At 39.0% G+C, this 26,570-nt stretch overlaps 2 protein-coding genes across 2 annotated transcripts; one reads left to right on the top strand and one right to left on the bottom strand.

Moving 5' to 3' along the window:
- Window positions 1–17,338: 17,338 nt before the first annotated feature.
- LOC103210613 (olfactory receptor 2D2) lies at window positions 17,339–18,263 on the top strand. The gene is given in 2 exon segments (XM_007956532.2): window positions 17,339–18,082; window positions 18,084–18,263. Coding segments are annotated over 2 exon segments (924 nt in total).
- A 7,126-nt stretch (window positions 18,264–25,389) lies between these two features.
- On the bottom strand, window positions 25,390–26,334 carry LOC103208900 (olfactory receptor 10A4). Its single transcript, XM_007954652.2, has one exon. The coding sequence runs from the start codon at window positions 26,332–26,334 to the stop codon at window positions 25,390–25,392; it is 945 nt and encodes a 314-aa protein (XP_007952843.1).
- Window positions 26,335–26,570: the final 236 nt, after the last annotated feature.

The raw sequence follows: 26,570 nt of genomic DNA, 5'->3' as shown, positions 1-26,570 counted from the left end.
CTGGAAAGGGCTCACTGTGACTCTTCCAAGTTTCCCATTCCAGGACTTCTACCTGTAATTTATCCCGTTCTGGTGTACTCACATTTTGCAAATAAGGTTGGTTCTGTTGGTACTTCACTGACATTAGCCATGATCAAACTGGTTCAAACTGGCTCAAAGTCCTGGAGCTAAGTAAGATGAAACACAGTATCATTTATATTTTAAGGAAGGCCAAGATTTCATATAATCTTGTGAATGTTCCTAGGTAATTCAACAATAGAAATAACAATAGAAATATTCTCTTTCCAATATGAAGATAAAATTAAGAAAAATAATAAGAAGAAACTAGAATAAGGGGAATAAATATTAGAAGAAAGCAGGAAGGAACAGCTGGAAATAAAGGAGAGAAATCTAGAGATATGGACAGAAAGCAGAGGAAGAAGGATACAGGGACAAATCTGCAGATCTGCCTTCTTCCCTAAAGTGAAAGAATAAACAATGGATGGATGTCCTTCTAAGGTCCTAATAACATTGCAACTAATACAGACTTTCCAATTATCTTCTTGTAAAAACTCACTTAAAAATGCCTATAGGGAAACTCTTCCTTGTCATGTATATACTACAGAAGCATTTTCATATACCAACTCATTTTCAATTTCACAAACTTAGTATCTTATGCAAACACACATTCACAATATCATAGATACGCTCACACAGTTATTTCATATACTTGTATATGCACCCTTATGGCCACAAATGATTCACCATAACAAAAGAGTCACAGAACAGAGACTAAGCCAATTGGATGCTGACCACGGGTGGATCATATGGGAACCCATAATGCCTGACTTGTACTGGAAGAATCAAGTATAGGGTATAGTGTGCTGGCACCAACTGTGGGAGTTATATCCTACTATGATAGAAGGACAGTACTGATCATTATTCCATCAGCTCTTCTCTGCCTGCCCTAGGCCACCAAAGTATTGGAGCAGCAGTGTTTAACATTCCTAGAATGTATACTCATACAATCTGTTTTCTTTTTCATCTCCTAGACCCAGGGCATGCTCAAAACAAGAAGCTCTTGATAGGACCCTACAAAGCAAGATTTCTAGTTTCTTTCCAGTTCCTTTCCTGTACAGTGGAATATCCATAAAAAAGAAATGGTGGAATAAATGCAAACATAGAAACAATGAAGACTAAAGAGCTAGTAACCAGAGGGCAGGGGGAAACAGAGTTGTCAATAGCAAGAGGAAAGTAATGTGTGTGTGGGGGTGCATCATCCCTGAAGGCGAAAATCTGGAGAAGGATTTTGAGGCTAGGATTGTGGAGGGATGTGTAGGGATAGAATTATTTTATTTGGGAGTCTAGCAGTGAAAAAAAAAGTTTTATAAAAGAGTAAATGGCAAAATTCATCTTTCCCACAACCTTCTCTTCTCTGATGCCAGCTCAAACCCTGTGTCTGAAAATCATGAAAAGTCAGTCTCCTTAGCAGATTTCCCATTCTCACCTGAAGGCAGCCACAAGGCAAGCACAGGGCTATAGGGTCACTGGCAAAGGAGCCAAGGATTGAGTGTGAGGGGAGCGATTTTTGTGGCCTTCAGACCCACACTTGAAGGACTAACACCATTTGTGGGATGGCTTCTGAACAATGCCTCAAAGGCTAGTATTAGAGGCATCCTTTGAGTCTGACTCCATCACAAGCCTGTCTGCTTTACTTGACTCAAGATACAAACTCCAATTCTCCTAGGTCTCAGTTTCAGAGCAGAGGACTCTCCTTTGAGAAAACATTTAAAGTTGAGGTCCTGAAAGTGATGTAAACAAGAAATTCCCTGGAGCTTTAGGAGCCCTCAACTTTATTGCCTTTCCATCCTTGGAGACATCATAGGGCACTCTGTATTGTATTTGAAATGACAGATTGTAATCTTCAAATCATATGCACTCCCTTTTCAAGCCCTACACCAATATCACTCAAAATGGCATCAGAAGATATATTCTCATAAAACAAACAGACAACAACAACAACAAATATATATATAAAACCAAAAAACCAAATTCACTGTTGTCGAGTTGGATCTGACTCATAGTGACCCCTCCTTGGGTTTCTTAGGCGGTATCACTGTGGAAGTAGATTGCCCAACCTTCCTTCTGAGGAGTGCCTGGTGGGTTTGAACTGCCAGACATCTGGTTACCAGTCAAATGTCTTAGGTACTATGCCACCAGAGTTCATATATATGTGTGTGTGTGTGTGTGTGTGTGTGTGTATAACTATGCCTAAGGCATTTGAATGCTAACCAGAAGGCTGGAGGTTGGGCAATCTACTTCCGTAGTGATACTGCCTCAGAAACCCAAGGAGGGGTCGCTATGAGTCGGGTCTGACTTGACGGCAGACAACTATATATATATATATATATACACACACACACACACACACACACACATACATATATATATACATATATGTATATGTATATGTGTGTGTGTATATATATATATATACATACACACACACACACACACACACACACATATATATATATATATATATATATATATATATATATATTTCCCCCAGGGGTTCACAAATCATCAAACTTACATTTATGTTTACATGGTAAGTCAAAAGAAATGAAAATGAACAAATATTGGATCATCTGGATGCTGACTTTCTAATTGTGTAATGCAACTCTATGTCAGGGCTTGCATTTTTTATTTTGGCTTATAGTTGTTTTGATGCCATGGAATCCCCTTAAGTGGCCGGGTTTAATTCAGTCAACACTGTCCTAATATCAACATGATAAGAGGTGTTCTTAATGTGATGTTATATTAGTGTTGTAGACTTTTACTGGACATAAAATCAAAGCTTTTCTTTTATGGTGATTATTCCCAGTCAAAGGACATTTTTATTGAAAGAGACTTCAGTTTCTTAAACTATTAAATTAAAACTTTGCTTTGGCTTCATGAGAATGGCACTATTCCTGTAATTCTCTCAAGCTAACTAGAAAATCCAAAACATAGGGATTTTTACCAACTGCTCTGAGCTGGATCACAATAGAAGGTCCTGGATGGAGTGGGAGAAAATTGTAGAACAAAATTCAAAATCATGAAAGAAACAAAACTTACTGTTCTAAAAGAGACTGGTGAAACCCCTAAGACTATGGCCTTTGAACACCCTTCAAACCTGGAACTGAACCCACCCCTAGAAATTACCTTCCAGCTGAACAGGCCTATAAAGTAAATAATAACATCTGTGAAGAAAGTGCTGCTCAAAACAGTCAACCATATAAGACCAAAGGGGCAGTTTTTGCCCAAAAACAAACTTCAGAAGGCAGGAGGGGACGGGAATGATGGGTGAATGGAAACAGGGAAGCCAGGGAGGAAGAGTGGAGTGATGTTACAATGAGGGGATTGCAACTGATGTCACTAAACAAAATGTGTGTAAATTGTTGAGTTGGCAACTAATTTCCTATGTAAAATTTTACTCAAATCACAATAAATTGTTGAAAAAGACCCTAACACATAGGGATTTTATATGTAGTTATGCAGGTATACCATATTAGAGCCAAAATATGCAAGAGATAAACAGTGGAAGAATTGAGTTATCAGATGATATATAGCAAGGTGTTATTCAAAGAACTGTTTTGAAGCTATCAGTTCTAAAAAAAATTAAAAAACCAAAGTCACTGCCATTGAGTTGATTCCAACTCATAGCGACCCCTCCTTGGGTTTCCAAGGTGGTATATCTATGGAAGTAGATTGCCCAATATTCCTTCCAAGGAGTGGCTGGTAGGTTTGAACCTCCAGCCTTCTAGTTTGCATTCAAATGCCTTAGGCATTGTTGTTGTTGTTGTTGTTATTTGCCATCGAGTCGGCCCCAACTCATATATTAAAATATCATCTGTCACATAAATTAAATGCTTTTAACTTGGATTTTATTGGTTTTGTAGTTTGGTTTATACACTATTTATAGTTTAGCTTTGGTTTTATAGCACAGAAAAATCTAACTCATTAAGAAATAAATGGATTGTCAGAAGATGATGTCATACCTGTAGCCCACACATTTGTTTCCTCTAGCATCTTAATTCCTGAAAAGCTAGGTACAGCAGTTTGAAGCAGGGATTCTGGGGCTGTGAACAGCTCTGTAAGTAAGATGGTGTCAAATTTTGTGGAGTTTCAGAGAAAAAAAAGCAGAGTAAACAACTGGGAAAAATAAACAAAACTACCCAAACAGCAGGGAGATGGAGAGGCAGAGATGTAGAAATCTCTTTAGCAGTACAGGAGAGAGCTGTGGAGGGAAAAAAAGGGAGGGGGGTGACATCACAGAACCAATGAAGGCTTTGGGGACTCAGACTGCCCACAGCAGGAGCTTCTAATGATAACTTTGGGAACTAAGCTGAGTAAGTAGATAACATTTCGGAGAAACAGAGCAGAAACTCCTGTGACTCAGTTTGCCACTGAGTTTAGAGCAGAAAGGGGGAAGACAGGAAGCTCGCTGTAGGTAGGTGGGCCCTGGGACAAGCTCATAGTGCAAGGCTGGAATTCAGGTCTTCCATGACAGCTTTTTAGCACAGAGTGGACTAGGATACGGGATTTTTGTGGCTTTCTGACCCAAATGGAAAGTAGCAGCCCCCTAACTGTTGGGGTTATTGGTGACTTGGAATCATGGGTCTGTAACTGACAACAAAGCATCATCACTGGTGGTCATCCCAAGCAGACTCAAAACAAAACCCCGGAACCAGCAGCAATTATGGAAATGCAGAAAGCGGGGACTTGCTATTGGTGCCTTTTTTTCCCCCTCTTTTTACCCCTTCTTTCCTTCCTCAACCAATAGAAAAACCACATTAAGCCACCACAACACCTGCTCGTCCCAACTCCAAACCCTCTTCACAATGAACAGAGACCTGCATCCACATTTATTCCATCAACACAAAGAAAACTGCAGAGCAACCCAGCACACCTGAATTAAAAACCAAAAAAAATTAAAATACACTAGCTGAGCTCCACCCTTGCATATATATTTAAACACAAAATCAAGGCAAAACAAATCAATACATAACTAACAGTTAAAGACAAAAACTTCAAAATGTCTAACAAACAACTGACAACCTCAAATCAAACAAACAACAACAACAACAAAAACAGGACAAGACAGTAGAAATGAAACCCCAGATTAAATATTCATTGAACATGGAAGAAGAACAGGCAATAGTATTACGCAAGAAGGAATTTAGAATATATGTATATAGAACTCTTCAGGAGCTCAAGGAAACCACAAACAGAATCAAGGAGAACATAGACGGTATGCTGGAGAATTCAGGAAAACCAACCAAGGACAAAATAACAAGATAAATACACAATTTGAACTCATACAAAAACAGCAATTAGAAATCCAGAAGATGAACACTAAAATTACAGAGATAGATAATACAGTGGAAGGACAAAAGAATAGACTAGAACTGTTGAAGAATGCATTTCCCAACTAGAAGATAAATCCCTTGACACCAGCCTGAATGAATATAAATCAGAAGAATGATTTAAGAGAAATGAAAAGAACCTAAGAATTATATGGGATGATATGAAAAGAAACAATACATGCCTCATTGGGATACCAGAAAAAGAGGAGGCAAAAAAAAAAAAAAAAAAAAACCACTGAGAAAATTGTGGAAGACTTGCTAACAGAAAAATTCCCCCATATCATGAAGGAACAAAAGATATTTGTCCAAGAGCTCAACGAACCCCATACAGTATAGATTCCAAGAGAAGGTCACCAAGACATATCATAATCAAACTCTCCAAAACCAAAGATAAAGAAAGAATCTTGTGAGCATCCTGGGAAAAAAGAAATGCCACCTACAATGGAAAAGCAATTAGACTAAATTCTGATTACTCAGCAGAAACCATGCAGGCAGGAAGGCAATGGGATAGCATATATAAAACACTGAAGGAAAAGAACTTCCAACCAAGAATTCTATATCCAGCCAAATTGTCTGTCAAATATGAGTGTGAAATGACATTCTCAGACAACAGAAATTAAGGGATTTTGTGAAAACAAGACCAACCCTACAAGAAATGCTTAAGGAAGTCCTTCCAATAGAGAACCAACAACAGACAACAACAAATTAAAATCTGGACACTTGATATCAACACTCAGAAACCAAATCAGAAATAGATGCTCAAAATAAGCTCATAAAATATTGTGCACAAAGAAACAAGGGAGTCAAGCTGCAGACAACAAAGCAAATAGAGGGAATAAAAGTTCTAATTACAAAACTTCCAAATGGAGAGGAAAACAGGACAATGTCATTATAGAACAAACTTTTCCAAAATTAAAGAGAAAAGAATTCACTCCTAGGTAACCACAGAGAAAATTAACAATCCCCCTAAATAAACCTAGAAAGAAGGAACACATATGGGCCAAATAAGCACAAAATCAACAATAAAGAAGAAAAGAGAGGAACACTTGAAAACAAAATGAATTCAGCCCAGAAAAGTATTTGGACCAAGGAAATTTCCAACAACATGACAGAAAACACAATAGAATGGCAGCAATCACTTCATAACTATCACTAATTACATTCAATGTGAATGGACTAAATGCACCACTCAAGAGAAAGAGAGTGGCAGATTGGACAAGAAAAGAAGACTCATCAATGTGATGCCTACTAGAGACCCACCTTAGACACAAAGATAAAAACAAATTAAAAGTTAAGGGGTGGAAAAAAATACACCAAGCCAATGGTAACCAAAAGAGAGCAGGAGTGACAATATTAATTTCTGATAAAATAGACTTCAAGGTGAAAAACAGCATAAGGGACAAAGAAGGACTCTATATGATGCTAAAACGGTCAATTGACCAAGAAGACATTAACATAATAAATATCTCTGTACCCAGTGAAAGTGCTCCAAAATATGTGAAGCAAATATTAACTGAATTGAAAGGAAAAATAGACAATTCCACAATAGTTGTAGGAGACTTTAACACACCACTTGCAAGGAGGGACAGATCAACTAGAAAAAAACTCAGCAAAGATACAGAAGAACTCAACAACACAATCAACCAACTTGACCTCATAGACATATACAGAGCACTTCCCCAACAAAAGCACAAATCACATTCTTCTTCAGTGCACATGGATCATTTTCCAGAATAGATCATATGTTAGGAGATAAAAGAAGCCTCAGTAAATTTTAAAAAAACAAAACACATTGAAAGACTACAAAGCATCTTCTCAGACCACAATGCTATAAAATTAGAAATCAATGATGGGAAGATCAAGGAGAAAAATACCAAACATGTGGAAGTTAATTCACTGCTCAAAAACTACTGGGTAATAGAAGAAACAAAGTGTGAAATAAAAATACTTCCTAGAAACAAATGAGAATGAAGATACATCTTACCAGAATCTATGGGACACAGCAAAAGCAGTACTCATAGGTCAATTCATAGCAATAAATGCACCTATAAAGGAAGCGGAAAGAAACAAAATCACTCTAACTCAACAACTCCAACAATTAGAAAAAGAGAAATAAAATAAGCCTACAGTATCCAGAAGTAAGGAAATAATAAAGATCAAAGCAGAAATAAATGAAACAAAAACAATAGAGAAAATCAACAAAACAAGAAGCTGGGTCTTAGAAAAGATTAAGAAATTAGCAAAACTAACAAAAGAAAAGAAAGAGAAGATGCAAATAACAAGAATAACAAACAAAAAGGGTGGCATCACAACAGAACCAACTAAAATAAAAAAGATATTGACAGAATATTATGAAGAACTGTACTCCAACAGATTCGAGAACCTAAAAGAGATGGACAAGTTTCTAGAAACAGAAGACCTACCTAAAATATCCCAGTTGGAGAGAGAATACTTGAACAGACCCATAACAAAGAGGAAATTGAGCAGGTCATAATAAAACTTCCCACAAGAAAAAGCCCTGGCCCTGATGACTTCACTGGAGAATTTTACCAAACATTCAGGAAAGAGTTGACACCTATACTACTAAAACTAATCCAGAACACAGAAAAAGATGGAATGCTTCCAAATTCATTTTGTGAAGCAAGAATAACACTGATACCAAAACCAGGGAAAGATACCACTGAGAAGGAAAACTACAGACCAATATCCCTCATGAATATAGATGCAAAAATCTTCAACAAAATCCTAGCCAACAGAATCCAACAATATATCAAGAAAATAATACATCCTGACCAAGTGGGATTCATACCTGGTATGCAAGGATGGTTCAACATCAGAAAAACAATCAGTGTAGTCCACCACATAAATTTAAAAAAAGAACCATATGATCATATCAACCAACACAGAAAAGGCATTTGATAAAATCCAATGCCTGTTACTTTTCAGAACTCTCAGCAAAATAGGGGTAGAAGGGAAATTCCTCAACTCTGGTAGTGTAGTGCCTAAGGGACTTGACTGCTAACCAGAAGTCTGGAGGTTCAAACCCACCAGCCAGTCCTCGGAAGGAAGGTTGGGCAATCTAATTCTGTAGTGATACAGAAACCCAAGGAGGGGTCACTATGAGTGGGAGCCGACTCGATGGCAGTACATTGCATTGCATTGTATTTATTCAGCTCTTACTCTGTGCAGGTATTATATTAATCATATTTATATAATTATTATTTTCAAAGGCACATTACACTCACATTCTACAAATTATATCATTTCTCAAAATCATAGGGACAGAATATGATAGATGTAGGTGCAACCTAGTATTTTCCTCCAGAAACCAAATTCTTAATCACAACAATATAATACTCCCCTAAAAATAAGACATGTAAGAAAAACTTAGATGGAGTCTGTAAACAAATTTGAGCAGTACCTACATATTATTTTCTGCCCTCCTTATAACCACTAGGGAACTGTTTTGGTTACCTCTGTGCTACTCTAACATAAATGGGATGGCTTGAAGAAACAGGAGTTGATTCTCTTAAAGTTTGGAGGCTTTAAGTCTGAGTTCAAAGTGCCAGGCTCTAGGGGTTGGATGAAAGCCCCTCAGTCCTGGGCTTCAGCTCTGCTTCCTGCTCTCTGCCCACTGAAGCTGGAGGCTTTTCTCCACTCAGCTGCTGGCTGCTGAGGCTGACAAGCCCAAGGTTGACAAATAATAAGGCACAGTCCTGATACTACCAAACCACATGGCAGGCCATTAATTCAAGTCAATTAAAAGACCCAAGGTCAGCCGAGCATGGTAAGCTGCTGAACAACGACTCGGCTACATGCAGGGTTCAAGAGTGCCATAGGCTAGAGACCATTCCCAAAGCTGCTTCTTATATATTGGAAGCAGACCACATCCCTAAAGCAGCTAGTCAGCTGTTTGTGGTAGATCCCACCATGGTGTTGATTGCCAGTCTTATCATGGAGAATAACTACCACCAACTGCCCAGCCACTCAACCAGGCCCCACCAAGTTGACACACAAACTTAACCACCACAGGAACCATCTGAGAGGAAACAAAGCTGCAGGATCCACCCTAATGATTCAGAAATCCTTCCACTGCTCCAGAGGCTGTTCCAGGTATCCCCCTTCTTACTTCATTTAAGTGGAACTATTGTACAACTGTGATACTGCCTCGGTAAGTAACCCAAGGAGGTTGAGTCAGGTCCGACTCGACGGCACATAACAACAATGACATTGTACAACTGCCCTGGGTATGGAGTAGGAGGACATAGGAGATGTGGGGGTTCCCTTTCCTGCCTTCCCTTGGCCTTCAGAGATTTTACTGAGCTCTCTGCCTTTGTGAGAAGGTAAAGACTATATCCACCCTGCTGCTGCCAATGCACCCATAACATTTTACTAACATTGAAGTGTTTTGCTGGCTTTGAGATGCTAATTTAACCTTTTTTTCCTCTAACACATGAGAACATTTTGGTAAAATTATTAGAGAAGTCCCATGTTGAACAAAAAGTAAAGGAACTGGAATATGTTGGGAATGAATTGGTTTCAATTTTTTTGTAGATTTGATTTTTAAATTCCAACTACTTTTGCCCTAGAAATCTGATTCTTAGTGCTAACTTTTTTTGTAATGGCTCTAAGTTTTTGTTCACAGTGGGTCTGTTATGAAATCATGATTATAATGTCAACTAAGAAGAACCCTAGTTCTCTACTGATAGATATAAGTGGAACCTCCATGAAGTCAGTGTCCGTCCTTTCGATGAGACTCTTATTCCTGTGCTGAGGCTGGATTTGGAAGACAGTAAGGAAGTGTGGAGGATAGAAATAAGATTCTGAACACAAAGGATCTTGGAATCAGAAGAGCAATTACTATTTTTCCTTGGTTTCTATGGGTTTCCTAAGTCTCCTCTTCCTAAAAGAAGTGTCAGATTAGAAAATGCATGGCTCAATGGCCCTGCTTCGGTTATCATATGTCATTTGAGAGAAATGAATGCACAAATTGATGTTAGATCTGGGGAAAGTGAATAAGGTGAGAGAAAGGTTGTCAATAAACAATACAATTACAGATGATTCCTGACTTTAGGGGCAGATTCCCAGTCATCTGGACGAGCATCTTCTCCTTCCCTTTTGCATGTGGAAATAGCATGTTTTAAAAAACCCAACCAGGAGAGATCAGTGGTTCAGTCTTCTAATGCTGCAATCCCATCATCAGTGGGAACCTCTGTCATGTGACACTCACATTTATCTCTGACTCACATTCACCTGTCTCAGGATGGTTTGGCTCAGGTAAAACCAGCTGAAGTAGCATGTGTTGAACACTTGTTATATGCCGAGATTTATCTTATTTTCTATGAATAAAGTTGATTCAGGCATGGTTCCTGCCCTTGAACATCTTATAGTCACAGAGAAAGACAAATAATTTCAATATACTATGTTAGAGCTAAGATGGAATTAAGTACATGGTAATGTAGGTGCCATGTGTATCTATTATAGACTATGTGTCTGTGAATGTATTTGTGTGTATCTGAGTCTGTATGAGTTCAGAATTGAAGTGAGGAATGAGGCAAATGTGTGATCAGTAAGGAAAGTGTTCTTGTAGAATATATTTCCTAAATGTGGCCTTGAAAAACCTGTGATTATTAGCTGGATGAAGAAGGGATGGAAATCATAGCAATATCCTGTAGCTGCCCTTTCATTATGTTATTCTCTGCTTGTAGGCATCACTTTGAACTTTGTGACAAGTATTTGGTTTTATGCTGTATATCTCCTTTCATGAAACTGAGAAAGGTTGCTAGTGTACCATTTAATTTTCCCTGATAGCTAGATATATGATTGCTATAGTTGCACTCAAATTTCTACTCTGGGAAGGGTGCAAACTGTGACACAGGGAGGAACAAGACTAAAGCTGAGCTGAACCAGACTCTAAGAACCAACCAGGTAGTACCTTACACTAAATGGACGGTAATTCAGAAAGTATTTAACTTAAAATAGCTTGTGTTGTCAAAGTGTATTGTAACATCAGATTATGTTTCCCTTTAGAAATAATTCTGTGTTGCTTTGATTTAAGTACTGGTTAGACCATACAGACTCATTTATCAAACTAGTATTTGCTACAAATTTATGATGTTCCAGGAACCGTACTGGGCATTGTGGAGAAAACATGACTGTTGTTTGTACCCTGATCTCTAGCATTCTGTGGCTCCAGGAGCTGAGTCTTTGGTCTTTATCTCCTGTATTTTTCCAAATGGATTTTTAAAAGTGACTATACTAATTAACGCATAGCATATGCTCAACAACTCAGGCTGATTGAATAGTCTCAGTGTCATGAATATTCAAAGAAAGTAATGCTATATCTAATGTAGTGGGCATGCCTCTGAATAGCGAGCGTATGCTGAGAAAAAAACAGTGAGGTATAAAAATGTGGTGTGTCCTAGTTATATGGTAGGAATCATGGCTGGAAAGGTGGTCTGTGGTCATAAAAGGAGAACAAATTTCATCTGTAGTCAGTGAATCCATAAATGGTCATCAAGCAGAGATGTGGTTGTTTATATTAATGTTTTATTAGTTCATTTATTAAATGTCTGTTATGTTTCTTCTATATCAAGGTAGAAACATCTATAATAGTGCTAGGAACTATTTTCTTTTTTATTGTGCTTTGGTTGTGTAGTGCTTAAGGCATTTGACTGCTCACCAGAAGGCTGGCGATTAAAACCCACCAGCCACTCCTTGGAAGAAGAATTGGGCAATCTACTTCTGTGAGATACCACCTCGGAAACCCAAGGAAGGATGACTATGAGTTGGATCCAACTTGATGGCAGTGAGTTTTTTGTTGGTTGCAATTTACAGAGCAGAATTTGTTTTACATTCAACAGGTTGTGTACATTTGATTTCATGCCCCGATTACCATCCCCCACCCTAACCTACTCTCCTCCCCTCCTTTCCCTGTTCCACCCCCCTCTGTGCCCTTCTTAGTTATGCACCCCTGTCTGTCCAGCTTTTCCTCCATCTGAATGCTGCCACTCTGGTGCCCCATGGCCAATTGCTCCATGGGGTGTATCTCTGTAGAGTAGGTGAGTGCATTGCCCTGGCTTGGATGTTCTGTGTGTAAGTCTTTCTGCTGTTGAGCTGAGAACCAGTCCTTGGGAATGAGTCCTATCCCAGGCCTGAAGGGTATCGTAGGGCCATGGTCATGGAGATCCCACCAAACTCCATCCAACCAGTAATTCTGGCCATTATTGTGTTTTTGAGTTTTGTTCCACATTATTCCTCCCACTCTATCAAGGATCTCCAGTTTTGATCTCATGGTTGACATTGGTAGCCAGGCACCATCTAGTTCTGGTCTCGAGGTCCTTTATATCCTTAGAGTGATTATTTCCAAATGCCCTTGATTTTCTTCACTCTTCTTCACTTCAGACGAGAGGAGACCATTAGCTGCATCTTAGATGACTGCTCGAAAGCTTTTAAGACCCCAGTTGCTACTCACCAAAGTAGGTTGTGGAACAAGATTTTTATGTACCATGTTGTGCCAATGGAACCCAGTGTCCCCCAATACCGTGGTCCTGAGTCAGCAAGCCTGGTGGTTCTCTCTCCCAATGTGTTTGGCTGTCTCTGAGAGATTATCCCAACTCTGTCTTCTGTTGCTTCTGTACTGATTGTGGTTATTTTGTATCATTATTATCTATGCAAGATTATCTTCAGCTAAATCTATCATTGGTCTAGGGTAGTTCCTGTTCGCCAGCCCCCACCTGATCTTCTCACTTGTCCATGCATTTAACTGTAGCCTGGTGTTTGGTGTTAGTGGTAATGCAGTATTGCACATATACTAGTATTTGCCTCTGTTGTCTATATCTTACGTGCACGTTATGGTGTCTTCCCTTTCCCCAGTGTTATCATGCTGGTTACAGACTCTTTCTGTACCATCCCTTCCCTTACCCAAATCAACATGTGGCCCCCAACTAGTCCAGAAAATTTCCCTCCTCTTCCCTTCCATCCCCAGTAACCTATAAAGTGAGTTCCTTTCCCTAAGCAAACCTTTCCTTGACTTTTTACAGTAATGGGCTTATAGAATATTTGCCCTTCTGTGATTGACTTATTTCACTCATCATAATGTCCTCCACATTTGACCACTTTGTGAGATGATTCTTGTATTTTCATTGTTCCTTAATGTAGCATAGTATACCATTGTGTGAATGTACCATAATTCGGCTATCCATTCATCTGTTGATGGGCATTTAGGTTGTTTCTATCTCTTTGCTATGGTGAATTGTGCTGTGATGAACATGGGTATGCATATGTCTCTTTGTGTCCTGTCTCTCACCTCTTTAGGATATATTCCTAGTAATGGAATTGCTGTTTCAAATGGTATTTCTATTTTTAGTTTTTAAAGGAAATGCCATACCATTTGCTAGGAACCATTTTAGATATTAACAGTATCTATGAAAAGCAAAGCTATTCCCACCCTTATTTTCCAACCTTGGATAAAGCCTGTTCTTAGCAATTCAAAGGTTTGGAATTTATCCTACTGATATATTGGAATAGGTGAAAATCAGTATATGTATAGGAATATTCATGATTGTTTGTGGACCCAACCATAATGTTCATTAGTAAGGGAACAGTTAACTAAATTTTGGTTTATCTATATTGTGGGATACCACATAATTAATAGCAAGACTTAGGTATACCTGTATGTACTGGTGAAGAAGGGTCTCCAAGATATGTTGATAGATCATTGAATAAAGCAAGTCACTAAATTATATGTAAATTCTTAAAATTCATATGCTCACACACACACACACACACACACACACCTATTTAAATTAATAGAGAGATTTCTGGAAAGACATATACCAAGCTGTGATCTGTGGTTATCAATGAGATGGTAGTAGGCTTAGGTGTTTGGAGGGAAACTTACTATACCACACATACTTTTCTGTTATTTGATTTTTTCTTTTAAATGAAACGCCTCAATTTCTGTGTCACTTTTGCACATACACACATTAGTTGAACTGTTTTTAACTAACTTTATTTAGTTGGAATTCACATACCATACGATTCATCCTCCTAAAGTGTAAAATTCAATGGCTTCTAGCATATTTCTAGAGTTGTGCCATAATTACTACAACAATACAAACAATTTCATCACTCCAAAATACAACCCTGTAACCCTAGTTATCGGGAGCTCTGGTAGCATAGTGCCTAAGGCACTTGACTGCTCACCAGAATGCTGGCGGTTCAAACCCTCCAGCCACTCCTTGGAAGGAAGGTTGGGCAATCCTACTTCCATAGTGATACTGCCTTGGAAACCCAAGGAGGGGTCACTATGAGTCGGGGCTGACTCGACAGCAAACAAGAACAACAACAACCCCTAGTTATCACCCCACAATCCCTTCATCCTTCTAGCCCTAGGTAACCACTAATCTATGCCACTACAGATTTGCCTAATCTGAATTATTCATGTAAATAGATTTATGCAATATGTAGTTCTTTGTCACTGGCTCTTTTTACTTTGTAGAATGTTTTCAAGGTTCATGCATGTTGTATTATGAATCCATTCATTCATTTCTTTTTTTATAATTGAATAGCATTCCGTTCTGTGGATATGTCACATTTTATTTATATATTTATCAGTTGATGGACATTTGAGTTGTTTTCTACTTTGTGGCTATTATAAATAATTATAAATATATAATATTTATATAAAATACATATACATATATAAAAATAATTATAAATATTTATATAAAATTATAAATAATGGTGCTATAAGTATTTTTTGTTCTGACATGTTTTTAGGTCTTTTGGGTAATTCCTATCAGTGGAATTGATGAATCTATGCATTCTGTGCTTAGCTCTTTGAGGAACTGCCAGATTGTTTTTCCAAAAATGCTTAAGGGATCCAATTTCTACATAGCCTCGTCAAAGCTTATTATCATTGTCTTTTTGATGATAGCCATCCTTGTGGGTGTGAGATGATTTTAATTTGCATTTCCCTAAGGACATTGAAACCCCATGGGTCAGTTCTACGTTGTCTTACAGAGTATCTATAAATCAGAATCAATTTGGTAGCAAGGAGTTTCCTTTGGTTTGACTTAATGATATGGAGCATCTTTTTCATGTACTTATTAGCCATTTGCATATCTTCTTTGGAAGAATGTCTATTTAGATCCTTTATGCATTTTTAAATTGTTTTATTTGTGTTTTTATTATTAGGTTGTAAGTGTTCTTTATGTATTTTAGATAAAAAGCCTTTTATCAGATATATGAATTGCAAAATTTTCTCTTATTTTGTGGGTTTTCTTTTTACTTTCTAAATGATGTCCTCTCATGCACGAAAGTTTTTTATTTTGACAGTGTCCATTTTTCCTATTTTGTTGCTAAAAATGTATATATTTGAACTATGGGTAAGCACTTAAAAATTAAGTGGTATATTTTACTCAAAGCAGGGAGTACAGGAAAGCCAAACTGAAACAGGGGAGATAGAGGATGACTATAGAGACCCACCCGTCACTCCAGAGAAGCAAGACTGGGCAATCTACTTCCATAAAGATTTACCACCTTGCAAACCAGAGAGTGTTGGTGTTGCTATGAGTCGGAATCGACTTGATGGCAGTGGGTTTTTTTTTTTTTTTCCAAATAGAGATCCTTTGGAGATTATAAAAGAACTTTACAAGATTAGAGGTTGGTGAAACTGGTTTTAATTTTACTAAAATTTAATCAAAATCTACAGCCTCCATTTCACCTGATCTCAGAATAATGTTAGTGTAACCATTATGTTTATATGAGTTGATAGGAGGATATTTTTTGTTTTGCCAGATTTTCATGATGGAAAAACAGGGATATAGTTTTCAAAAGAGTTTTTAATCTCTGGAAGTAGAAGACAGATAATGCAGACAGTGGAAGATGATGGACTGGAAACTAAAAACCAAACTCACGGCCGTTGAGTTGATTCCAACTCACAATGACCCCCATTGGGTTTCTGAGGTGGTGGTAATCATTACAGAAGTAGATTGCCCCATCTTCCATAGTGATACCACCTCAGAAACCAAGGAGGGGTTGCTATGAATCAGATCCGACTTGACAGCAGTGAATTTTTTTTTTTTTTTAGTTTCTTCCTTGGATTGCCTGGTGGCTTTGAACTGCCAACCTTCTGGTTAGCAGTCAAATGCCTTAGGCACTGCACCACCTCCTTTCATGAACCGGAGGTGGTGGAATAAAGCTGAATTTGGGTTGAGTAAGAAACTAGCGAAACTGGTTGTTTAAATGGAAATTCCGTTGTAATGGTGGATTTGCTGTTTTGGAAGCTCATTCATGGTTGACATTAACAAAAAGCTAGAGATAAGATTGCCAAAGAGATCATCCTCAGTGTGCAGTTACTTTTTGGTTCCTCAGCGTCTTTAAGACAGGTTATTTTCTCTGAGAAACATGTTAGATCCACAAGGTACTTTGGCTCTCATACATCTACTATATCTTTGGGACTATATTTTCAGAGAAGAGGCAATGTGAGTAGTTGTATATTGAAAGCATTACAAACAACTCCCACACAATCATGAGGTGGGAGCCCTATGTCAAGGGTAGCTTAAGAGACAGTGGTTTTATTTAATAATAAACTGTCATTGTATGGTATGACTTTGGGTATGAATGTAACCTATTGTTGTATTATCAGAAGGTTGAAATGTAGAATAAAGAAAATGATTCCTTTGCTCTACTTTTCTCTTGCCAGATTACAGCAACAATGGAATGCACCATCTTATAAAGTGCTAAATTTTGTAGCACTGAAGTGTTCCAACTAAAGTAACATGATTATCTGCTAAGGACCTGACAAATGGGATTCTAGAAATCATTGATAGTGATTGGGGCAAATCCAAAGCCTTCTAATTTTGAATTTCATAATTCTGTAGTCCATACACACCATTGTTTATCATACAATGTAAAAAAAAAAAAAAAAGAAGAGACAAACTATGAGAGAGACAAAACAGACACAGGTTACTGAATTCTTCTTCCTGGGACTGTCTGATGATCCAAATACCCAGATATTGCTCTTTGTTTTTTTCCTGACTGTCTACCTGGTCACAGTACTTGGAAATCTGCTTCTTATATCCCTTGTTCAGATGGACTCTCAACTTCACACACCCATGTATTTTTTTCTCTGCAATTTGTCTTTGGCTGGTCTCTGTTTCTTGACCAACATTGTTCCTCAGGCCCTTATTCACCTGTTATCCAGGAAGAAGTCTATTTCTTTCATATGTTGTGCAGCTCAGCTTCTACTTTTTCTCATTTTGGGGGGTACACAGTGTGCTCTTCTGACAGTGATGTCCTATGATTGATATGTGGCCATCTGTAATCCTTTGCATTACTCTAATGTTATGACCAGGAGGTTGTGTGTCTACTTGGGCACAGGGTCATGGACCACTGGCATTATGGCGTCTCTTGTGGACTTCATCATCACAATAAGGCTACCATACTGAGGCAGCAATAAAATTGCTCATTTCTTTTGTGAGGCCCCTGAACTGTTGGTCCTGGCATCCATAGACACCCATGCTATACAGATGTCCATTTTCCTTGTGGTGGTGGTGGTCCTCCTCATACCTCTTTCTCTAATTTTGGTATCATATGGCCATATTATAATGACTGTGATCAGGATGAAATCAGCTGGTGGGAGACTCAAAGCATTCTCTACCTGTGGCTCCCACCTTTTGGTGGTCATCCATTTTTTATGGGTTAGCAATTATCACCTACATGACACCAAAGTCCTGCCTAGAGCAAGAAAAAATAGTGTCTGTGTTCTATTCAGTGGTGACCCCCATGCGTAACCCTCTCATCTACAGCCCGAGGAACAAGGATGTGAAGGGAACTCTGAGAAGAGTAGCCATAAGAATTTTCTGATGCAGGCTTGGGATCTACCACTGATAGTGAGCTCAGAGACCCTGCCTACTTGTAAGACTTGATGAATAGTTGTCTTCCTAGTGAATCTGGAATTTGATAAGATTTTTCATCTTTAGGTCTCGTCCTTGGAACAAGCCTCCATATTCTTCATCTAGGATTTCCTTCGTAAAAGAAGGACAATAACTCATGGAGCAATAAGAAGTTGTGTTTGCTGCCTTCTCGTTGGTTCTTTGGCATTTAAGAGTGAGGAAATCTCTGGAGAAGCAATCACAGTTTATAAACCCTGGAACCTGTAAAATCTATCTTTTAAATTCTGCTGTATATTACCATCTGTCTGTCCCATATCCCAATATAACCCCTTTATTTTTTGGTATTTCTGAATCTCTTTGAATCAAATGATCAAAAATTGACAAATGTTGTTAAGTGCTGTCCAGTTTATGCTGACTCATAGTGGCCCAATGTGACATAACAGAACTGTCTTATCAGGTTTACGAGACTCTAATCTTTATGGGAGGAGATTGCCAGGACTTTCTCCTGAATAGTCACTGTGTGGGTTTGAACCACCATCATTTTGGTTAGCAGTTGAGCCCTTAACTATTGTACCACCAGTGCTCCATTAGTGAACATTAATCACTTACTATGAGCTAGATGCTCTGTGTGTGTGTGTGTGTGCGTGTAAGCTTAATGTGGGTAGTGGAGAGTCTGGATATAATGAAGCAGAATATATGACCTGTGCTGTCCTTCTCACACTCTTCTTAGAAACATGAGTATTGATTCTATCAGAATACACCTTTATAGAAATGAAGACAGGACATGAATCAATAACATACCCCAGCACTAGCCAGAGCAAGCAGCTGTTACAAATCCTACCCTTGAAGGACCAAGGGGAGGGAAATGAGACCTGAAGAAGGCCACCCGATACAGGTATATAGAGGTGAGGAAACCATGGGAAAAAATATTTAAAGCTTATTCTCTGTCCACCTTCTGCTCCCTGCTATTGTATTTCAACCAGGAGCCAGAAAGCAAGGACACCTGTTGGTACAATCCGTAAAAGTAAGCTTTCTGAGGTACATCTGAAAGTGGAAAGAGGTAGAGATTGGGTCTAAAATAGCAAACATAAGCTGCAGACTACCTCTTTTACTCTCATCATCCACTTGTTCTTTTTCTGGTGATTAATTCATGTCCTCAATACAGGGAACACATAAAACTTCATTAGCAATTCTATCAGGGCAATGTGATGTCATTTAGATCACGCTCCTATTTGACATCTAAAATAATAGCTCAAACTAGGACTATTTACATAAGGAAGTTGTGGGAGAAATAGGTAAAAAGCATACAATTAATAGGAAACAGCTGCTATAGTTCCTAATTCTGGTCACTGGGCCTAAGTTGATAATGATAACTTCTTTCTTTTCACTACCCTTTAACAGTTTTCTTATTTCCTGCCAGCACCTCTGTTTTGGTTACTTTGTGCTACTCTTAACAGAAAATACCACAAATGGGATGGCTTTAACAAATAGAAGTTTATTTTCTTACAGTTTTGGGGCCTAGAAGCCTGAGATCAAAATGCCAAGCTCTAGGGGCTGAATGAAAGCTCCTTGATCTTAGTCTTCAGCTCTGCCTCTTGCTCCCAGCCCACTGGTGCTTGAGGTGTTTCTTCATTTAGGCAGCTCCTGGCTGCTGAAACTAACAAACCCAAGGTCAACAAATAAAGTAGCACAGTCCCAAAATTACCACACAATGTGGCAGGTCACTAGTTCAAGTCCAGAGACAGTCTCAAGATCAGCGGGAAACATGGCAGGCTGCTGAATGAAGACTCGCTACATGCAAGGTCTGAGTGTGCCAAAAAGCTACAGACCTTTCTTGACCCTTCTTCCTGCATACTGGAAGCAGACCACATCCCTAAGGCAGCTACTCAACTGTTCTAGTAGATTCCACCATGGAGTTGATTACCAGTATTATCATGGGGAATAACTACATCCAGCTGCCCAGCCACTCAAAACTAGGCCCAGTTAAGTTGACACATAACCTTACCCACCACAACCTCATCTGGCGGGGGTTCTTTACCTGGTATGTTGTTGTTGTTGTGCTTCTTGGAATAAACTGAAACTCACTGCCGTCGAGTCAGATCCAACCCATGGTGACCTCTCCTTGGGTTTCTGAGGCAGTATCACTGTGGAAGTAGATTGCCCCACCTTGCTTTCAAGGAGTGGCTGGTGGGTGGTGACCAAAAATTTCTTTCATATTAGATTTGAATTCTTAGTGATCCTTTTTTATTGGATTCCCGCAGTTTCCCTTTGACCAGGGCTAGTGTTAAAGGGGATGTCATTGGATGGTGCAAACAGTTAATGCATTTGTCTGATAACTGAAAAAATGAAGGATCTAGTCCACCTATAGGCACCTTGGAAGAAAGACCTGGCTTATCTATTTCTGAAAAATCAGCCACTAAAAACCCTACGGAGTGCAGTTCTACTATGACCCATTTGGAGCTCTGGTAGCATAGTTTCTAAGGCACTTGACTGCTAACCAGAAGGCTGGCGGTTCAAACTCACCAGACACTCCACAGAAGGAAAGTTGGGCAATCTACTTCCGTAGCGATACCGCCTCAGAAACGCAAGGAAGGGTCTCTATGAGTCAGGTCTGACTCGATGGCAAATAACAACACAACAACATAGGTTAGAAACAATTTGTCTGCAGCTGATTTTTTTTTTTTTTTTTTTTTGCTAAAAGAAGGTATTATAAAATAAGCCAGTGGGTTTGTCTTGGTTCTAAACCTGGTCCTCCTTACCCCCAGTTGTGTGAGTGTCATGGATTGATTGTGTCCCCCTAGAATATGATTCAACTTGGCTAGTCCTTGATTCTCAGTGGTTTGGCTGTTATGTAATGATGTAATCATCCACTATTATGTGATCTGATGTGATCAGCCAATGAGTTTTAAGGCGATTAGGGTGGGATGCAACTCCTTTAATCAGGTCACAGCCTTGATCTGTATTAAGTGGAGTTCCCCTGGTTTGTGACCTGCATCACATTTTATCTTACAAGAGATAAGGAGAGAGAAAGGGAGCAGAGAGAGGGAATTCCTATCACCAAGAAAGAAGAGCCAAGAGCAGAGCACATCCTTTGAACCCAGGGCCCCTGTACTAAGAACCTCCAAGATGCTGGGGAAGATTGAATCAGCCCAGACATATGGAGATCTGGTCCCAGAGATGTAGAAAGATGAGAAAGGACCTTCTACCAGAGCCAGTAGAGAAACAAAGTCTTCCTCTAGAGCTGGTGGCTTGAAATGGGACTTCTAGCCTCCTAAACTTTGAGTAAATTTCCGTTTATTAAAGCAAACCAATTGTATTTTTGTTATAGCAGAGGTAGATATCTAAAACAATGAGCAACCTAATTTACCCTTGGAAATTAAGATTAATCACTTCAGGCAATAGAATGTCTCCCATTGTCTGCCTTCTGGTTCAGTAATATGAAGACTCCAGTAACAAAGAGCAGTCTCTGTTTCCAACTCATTAGGTCCTTGAGTGTTTTCAAGACCATAATGAAGGCACTCCTTCTTTGGACACTAGGAACTAACTCTAAATCAGCCAAACCCAAGAATGTAGACACGGGTAGCTAAAACTCTTCAGTGGCTTACAGCTATAATAATAAAATGAGCCATTCTATCTGTATCTCTGGGAGCTCTGGTAGCATATTGCCTAAGACATTTGACTGCTAACCAAAAGGCTGGTGGTTCAAACCTAGCATCCACTCCTTGGAGGGAAGATTGGGCAATCTACTTCTGTAGAGATACTGCCTCGGAAACCCAAGGAGGGGTTGCTGTGAGTCAGGAATGACCCGACGGTAGTGAGTTTTGTTTTTTGTTTTTCGTCTTTAGCTCTTGGTTTGCCAACCATTTCTTTCTGATTATTGTAGGGACAGCATCATACATCGATCACTATTTTAAAGCATATACTGCATTTAATGAGAGAGCACTCCAATCTCTCAGAGGTTGTCCCCTAGCGGGTGTTGTAACTAAGACTTCAGAACGCCATTCCACAATTTTATTAAGTCAGCTGCTTATGGATAATGATAAATGTGCTGAGACAAATAAATTCGGTGGGCTTGAGCCCATTACCACATTTTTCACCATACACTGTGCCTTCTGGCTGGGATTGATGTTGGGTGGGGTACATTTATCTATTGAAAGAATTCTATAAATCAGTGAATGGTGATGCTGAAAGTAACACTGTGAGTCTGTTCTTATGAGAACAAATCACTACTAACTCCTCAATGTTGGAAATGGTCCAGTGTAATCAACATACCACCAGAGGTCAACTCATTCCTTTGGTAAAGAGTGTTGTATCAAGGCTTAGTTGTATAAATGTAAACAATATTGTAATCACTACCACACATGATAGTAACTACCCAAAAAGTCCCTGATGCCCTATTTTAGTCAATGCCATCTCCCTGCTCCTAGCAACCATTCATCTACTTTTTGTCACTATATATTTACTTTTTCTAAAATTCTACATTAAAAAAATCAAATAGTAAGGGACCTTTTTGGTTTGGATTCACTTATATAGACTAATATTTTAAGACATATCTATGTACATACATCCATTGTATGTACCCATATGGGCCCGGGTGGTACAGTGGTTGAAGTGTCAGCTGAGAACTAAAAGGTCTGCTGTTCAAACCCACCAACTGCTGTGGGAGAAGGGTATGGAAGTCTGCTTCCATAAAAGGTTCACAGCCTTTGAACCCTATGGAGCAGTTCTGTTCTGTCCTGTAGGGTTGCTATGAATCAGAACCAACTCAACAGTAGTGGGTGGTATGTATCAATAGCATATTCCTTTTTATTACTGAGTAGTATTTCATGCATGATCCATGAGGAAATGGGAGGATTACATATAATCAAGAAAACAAGTAGAGAAGAGAGGCATCTCATTTTTTCTGCAAAAGAGAAACTGACAAATATGTAGGCATAAAACCAAACCAAACCCACTGCCATCAAGTCAGTTATGACTCATAGTGACCCCTATAGGGTTTCCAGTGCTGTAAGTCTTTATAGAAGTAGATTGCTTCATCTTCCTCCTGTGAAACAGCTGGTGGGTTTGAACCACAGTTAGCAGCCAAATGCCATATCCACTGTGCTACCAGAGGTTACATATAGGCATCGATGGATACATTATCAATATAAGGGTATAAAAGAAGTTATTTACATCTGACCATCCAATTTTCTTGATGAAGTGGAAGTTGTTGTTTTAGATGGAAGGGGAAAAAGAGTGAAACAGGGATGAATGGCAAAACTTTGGGACATCAGCTAGAAGAACAGGATATGACAAATTTATTGGTTTCCTGTTGCTATAAGAAATTTTATGGCTTAAACCAACAGATATTTATTATTTTACAATTCTAGAGATCAGAAGTCCAAAATCAGTTTCACAGGGCTAAAATCAAGGTATTAGTAGGCCTTCATGCCTTTCTGGAGGCTCTAAGGGAGAATTCCTTTCCCTGTCTTTTCCAGTTTCTACAGGCTGCCTATGTTCCGTGGCTCAAGACCCTTTCCTCCATCTTCAAAGCCAGTAGTGTACCATGTTCTTTGCTCCTGTCTCATCTCTGCTTCCATTTTTATACTTTTTCTCTCTTACTCTGATCCTTCTGCTTTCCTCTTATGAGGACTCTTGTGATTGTATTGGCACACAGGGATAATTCAGGATAATCTCCCTATGTAAAGTTCCTTAACTTAATCATACCTGCAAGGTAACTTTACCATGTGAGGTAACATATTCACAGTTCCTGGAGATGAGCAGTTGGACATCTTTGGGGAACACTATTCAGCCTACCACACTAAGGTCAAATAAAATAAATGTGGAGGAATGATTAAAACTTATTTAAAATTTATAATGGTACCAATCTGCTTAGTTGTGTGACTGCCATAATGCAACTAGAACCCCATAAGATGCCTTTTTATTTACAGTTTCTTGTGGTGATTTTTCAGAGTGGACTCTCATTCTGGAGCCCTTGCTATTTATTGGATACTTTGTAGGAGAGATTCAGTTTGCCCTGGTACCTTCATGCCAACCCTATGTAGGTAGGGTTGTCAACAGAGTTTGTGGAGAGGCCGTGCCTATCCTGTCAATTATCAATGAATTGTCAGGGATATGTTTATACAAAGCTGTATTGACCATGGCCCATGGCTGCTGCTTGCTGTGATTAAGAATTGGATTTTGTTCACTGGAAAAGTCATAAAGAGGGACTATTATGTTGGTTGAGTGACATGCAAGCTTGAAAAAAAGATAATTTCATTTAAACAAAATAAGATTACAGAAAAAAATCTGGAAAACAATTTCCTGTAACCTGTCCACTTATATAATATGACTGGGGCATCCTGTATATCCCTTCTGTCCAGGAACTCTCATTCTAAGTAAAATGAGATTGAGGCAGTTGTCAGTGTAGAGTCATTTTTCTCCAGACATGGCACAAACTGATTACGGTAGCAAAGAAAGAACTCATTAATAGCTGGCATTCTAAACATTTTTACTTAATAAATCTCTGGAGACTTTAAGTATCTTTATTACCTCTCTTACTGGAATGTAAATTCTTTGGCTCACTAATGTGTCTTCAGGGCCTGGAACAGAGCCTCACACATGCTGAATAAGTATGTGTTGAAATAATGATTTAATGAATGGAAAAAAAAAAAACCTACTCTTTTTTTCAATCATTATTTTAATTACCTTGTAAACAAAGGGACCTTGGAAATTTGCAGTTAAAACATTTGGATAAATAAAAGAATATAAAGCAGAAGATTACAAAATGAAAAATATGAAGAAGTTCAAGAAAGTTTAAAATAAAATAAATTAAATGTAGTGATGTTATCAACCTTCAGTTAAATTCCTATTCTGAAAACTAGCAGCATGCTGGGAATCACTGATACCACAGTCTCACAGAATACTGAGCCTACTACAGTTCTTTCTTTTATCACTTATGTTCTTTTATTCAGAAGCTAATCCCAGTGTGAAGCCCAAAATCCCAGCACGTATACTGTGGCTCTTGGAAAAAGTAGAGATCAAAACCCCATTTTGGAATTAATTTTTCTTTCCTTTTGTCCTTGCATTCTGCTGCTTCCATTTCTATTAAGTCGGCCTTAGTTTCTGAAGGCCCACGTCCTGTGGATGACCCGTTTCAGTGCAGCCTTTACTTCACTGTTCCTTAAGCTGTAGATGATGGGGTTTAACATGGGAGTCACCACTGTATAGAAGAGTGAGAGGACTTTCTTGTTCTCAGGAGAGGTGCTAGACCGTGGCCGGAAGTATGTGAGGATGGCAGTGCTGTAGAAGAGGGAAACAACCAGGAGGTGGGAGGAGCATGTGGAGAAGGCTTTGTGTTTCCCTTCTTCTGATGGCATCCTGAAGATAGTAGAGAGGATACGGACATAGGACCCCAGGATCAGCAAGAAAGGGAAGAGGATGAATAATACAGTAGCTGTCAGAGCCTCCAGTTCAAACAGAGAGGTGTCAGCACACACCAGGGCAATGACAGGGGGGCTGTCACAGAAGAAGTGGTTCACCCTGTTGGGGCCACAAAATGGGAAGCTGAAAATCCATGTGGTTTGTACAGTGGCCACTGGAAAACCTGAGAACCAAGAGGCAGCTGCCAACTGGGCACAGGCACTGTAACCCATGATGACTGGGTAGCGCAGAGGATCACAGATAGCCACATAGCGGTCATATGCCATTGTGGCCAGGAGGCAGCACTCTGCAGCCCCAAAGAAGAAGAAGAAATACATCTGAGTGGCACAGCCAAGAAAGGAGATGGTTGTGTCTTGCATGATCAGGGTCCCCAGCATCTTGGGCACAATGACCAAGTTGAAACCTATCTCTAGGAAAGACAAGTTTCTGAGGAAGAAGTACATAGGACTTTGTAGGGCAGAGTCAACAGTAGTGACCAAGATAATGAGGACATTCCCCATTAGAGTAATCAGATAAATGACCAAAAAAAGGAGAAAGAGTAAAGCCTGTAGCTCAGAGGAGAGAGCTGAAAAGCTCACAAGGACAAACTCATTGACAGTTGTCCAGTTTCCCCACATCATTCTTCTGCCCAAGATTTCATTGGGCATTCAAATCCCAGGTGTTTCAGTATGTTATTTAGACCTCTAATATACCCTTAGAAAGGGAGCCTCCAGCGGCCTCAATCTCTACCTTTCTTGTTCTACTTGCTGAAGATCAAACATCTGTACTCTCCAAAATGTGAAAAACAAACCTGAGGATTGGATTCACGATTCACAATTGGGAGAAGAATACTATTCTATACTATACTAGTACTATA

This window comes from Orycteropus afer, unplaced genomic scaffold (genome assembly GCF_000298275.1).
Source record: "Orycteropus afer afer isolate SDZICR_OR568_19922 unplaced genomic scaffold, OryAfe1.0 scaffold00014, whole genome shotgun sequence".
Classification (NCBI taxonomy): Eukaryota; Metazoa; Chordata; class Mammalia; order Tubulidentata; family Orycteropodidae; genus Orycteropus; species Orycteropus afer.
This window is presented reverse-complemented; position numbering and strand designations above follow the sequence as displayed.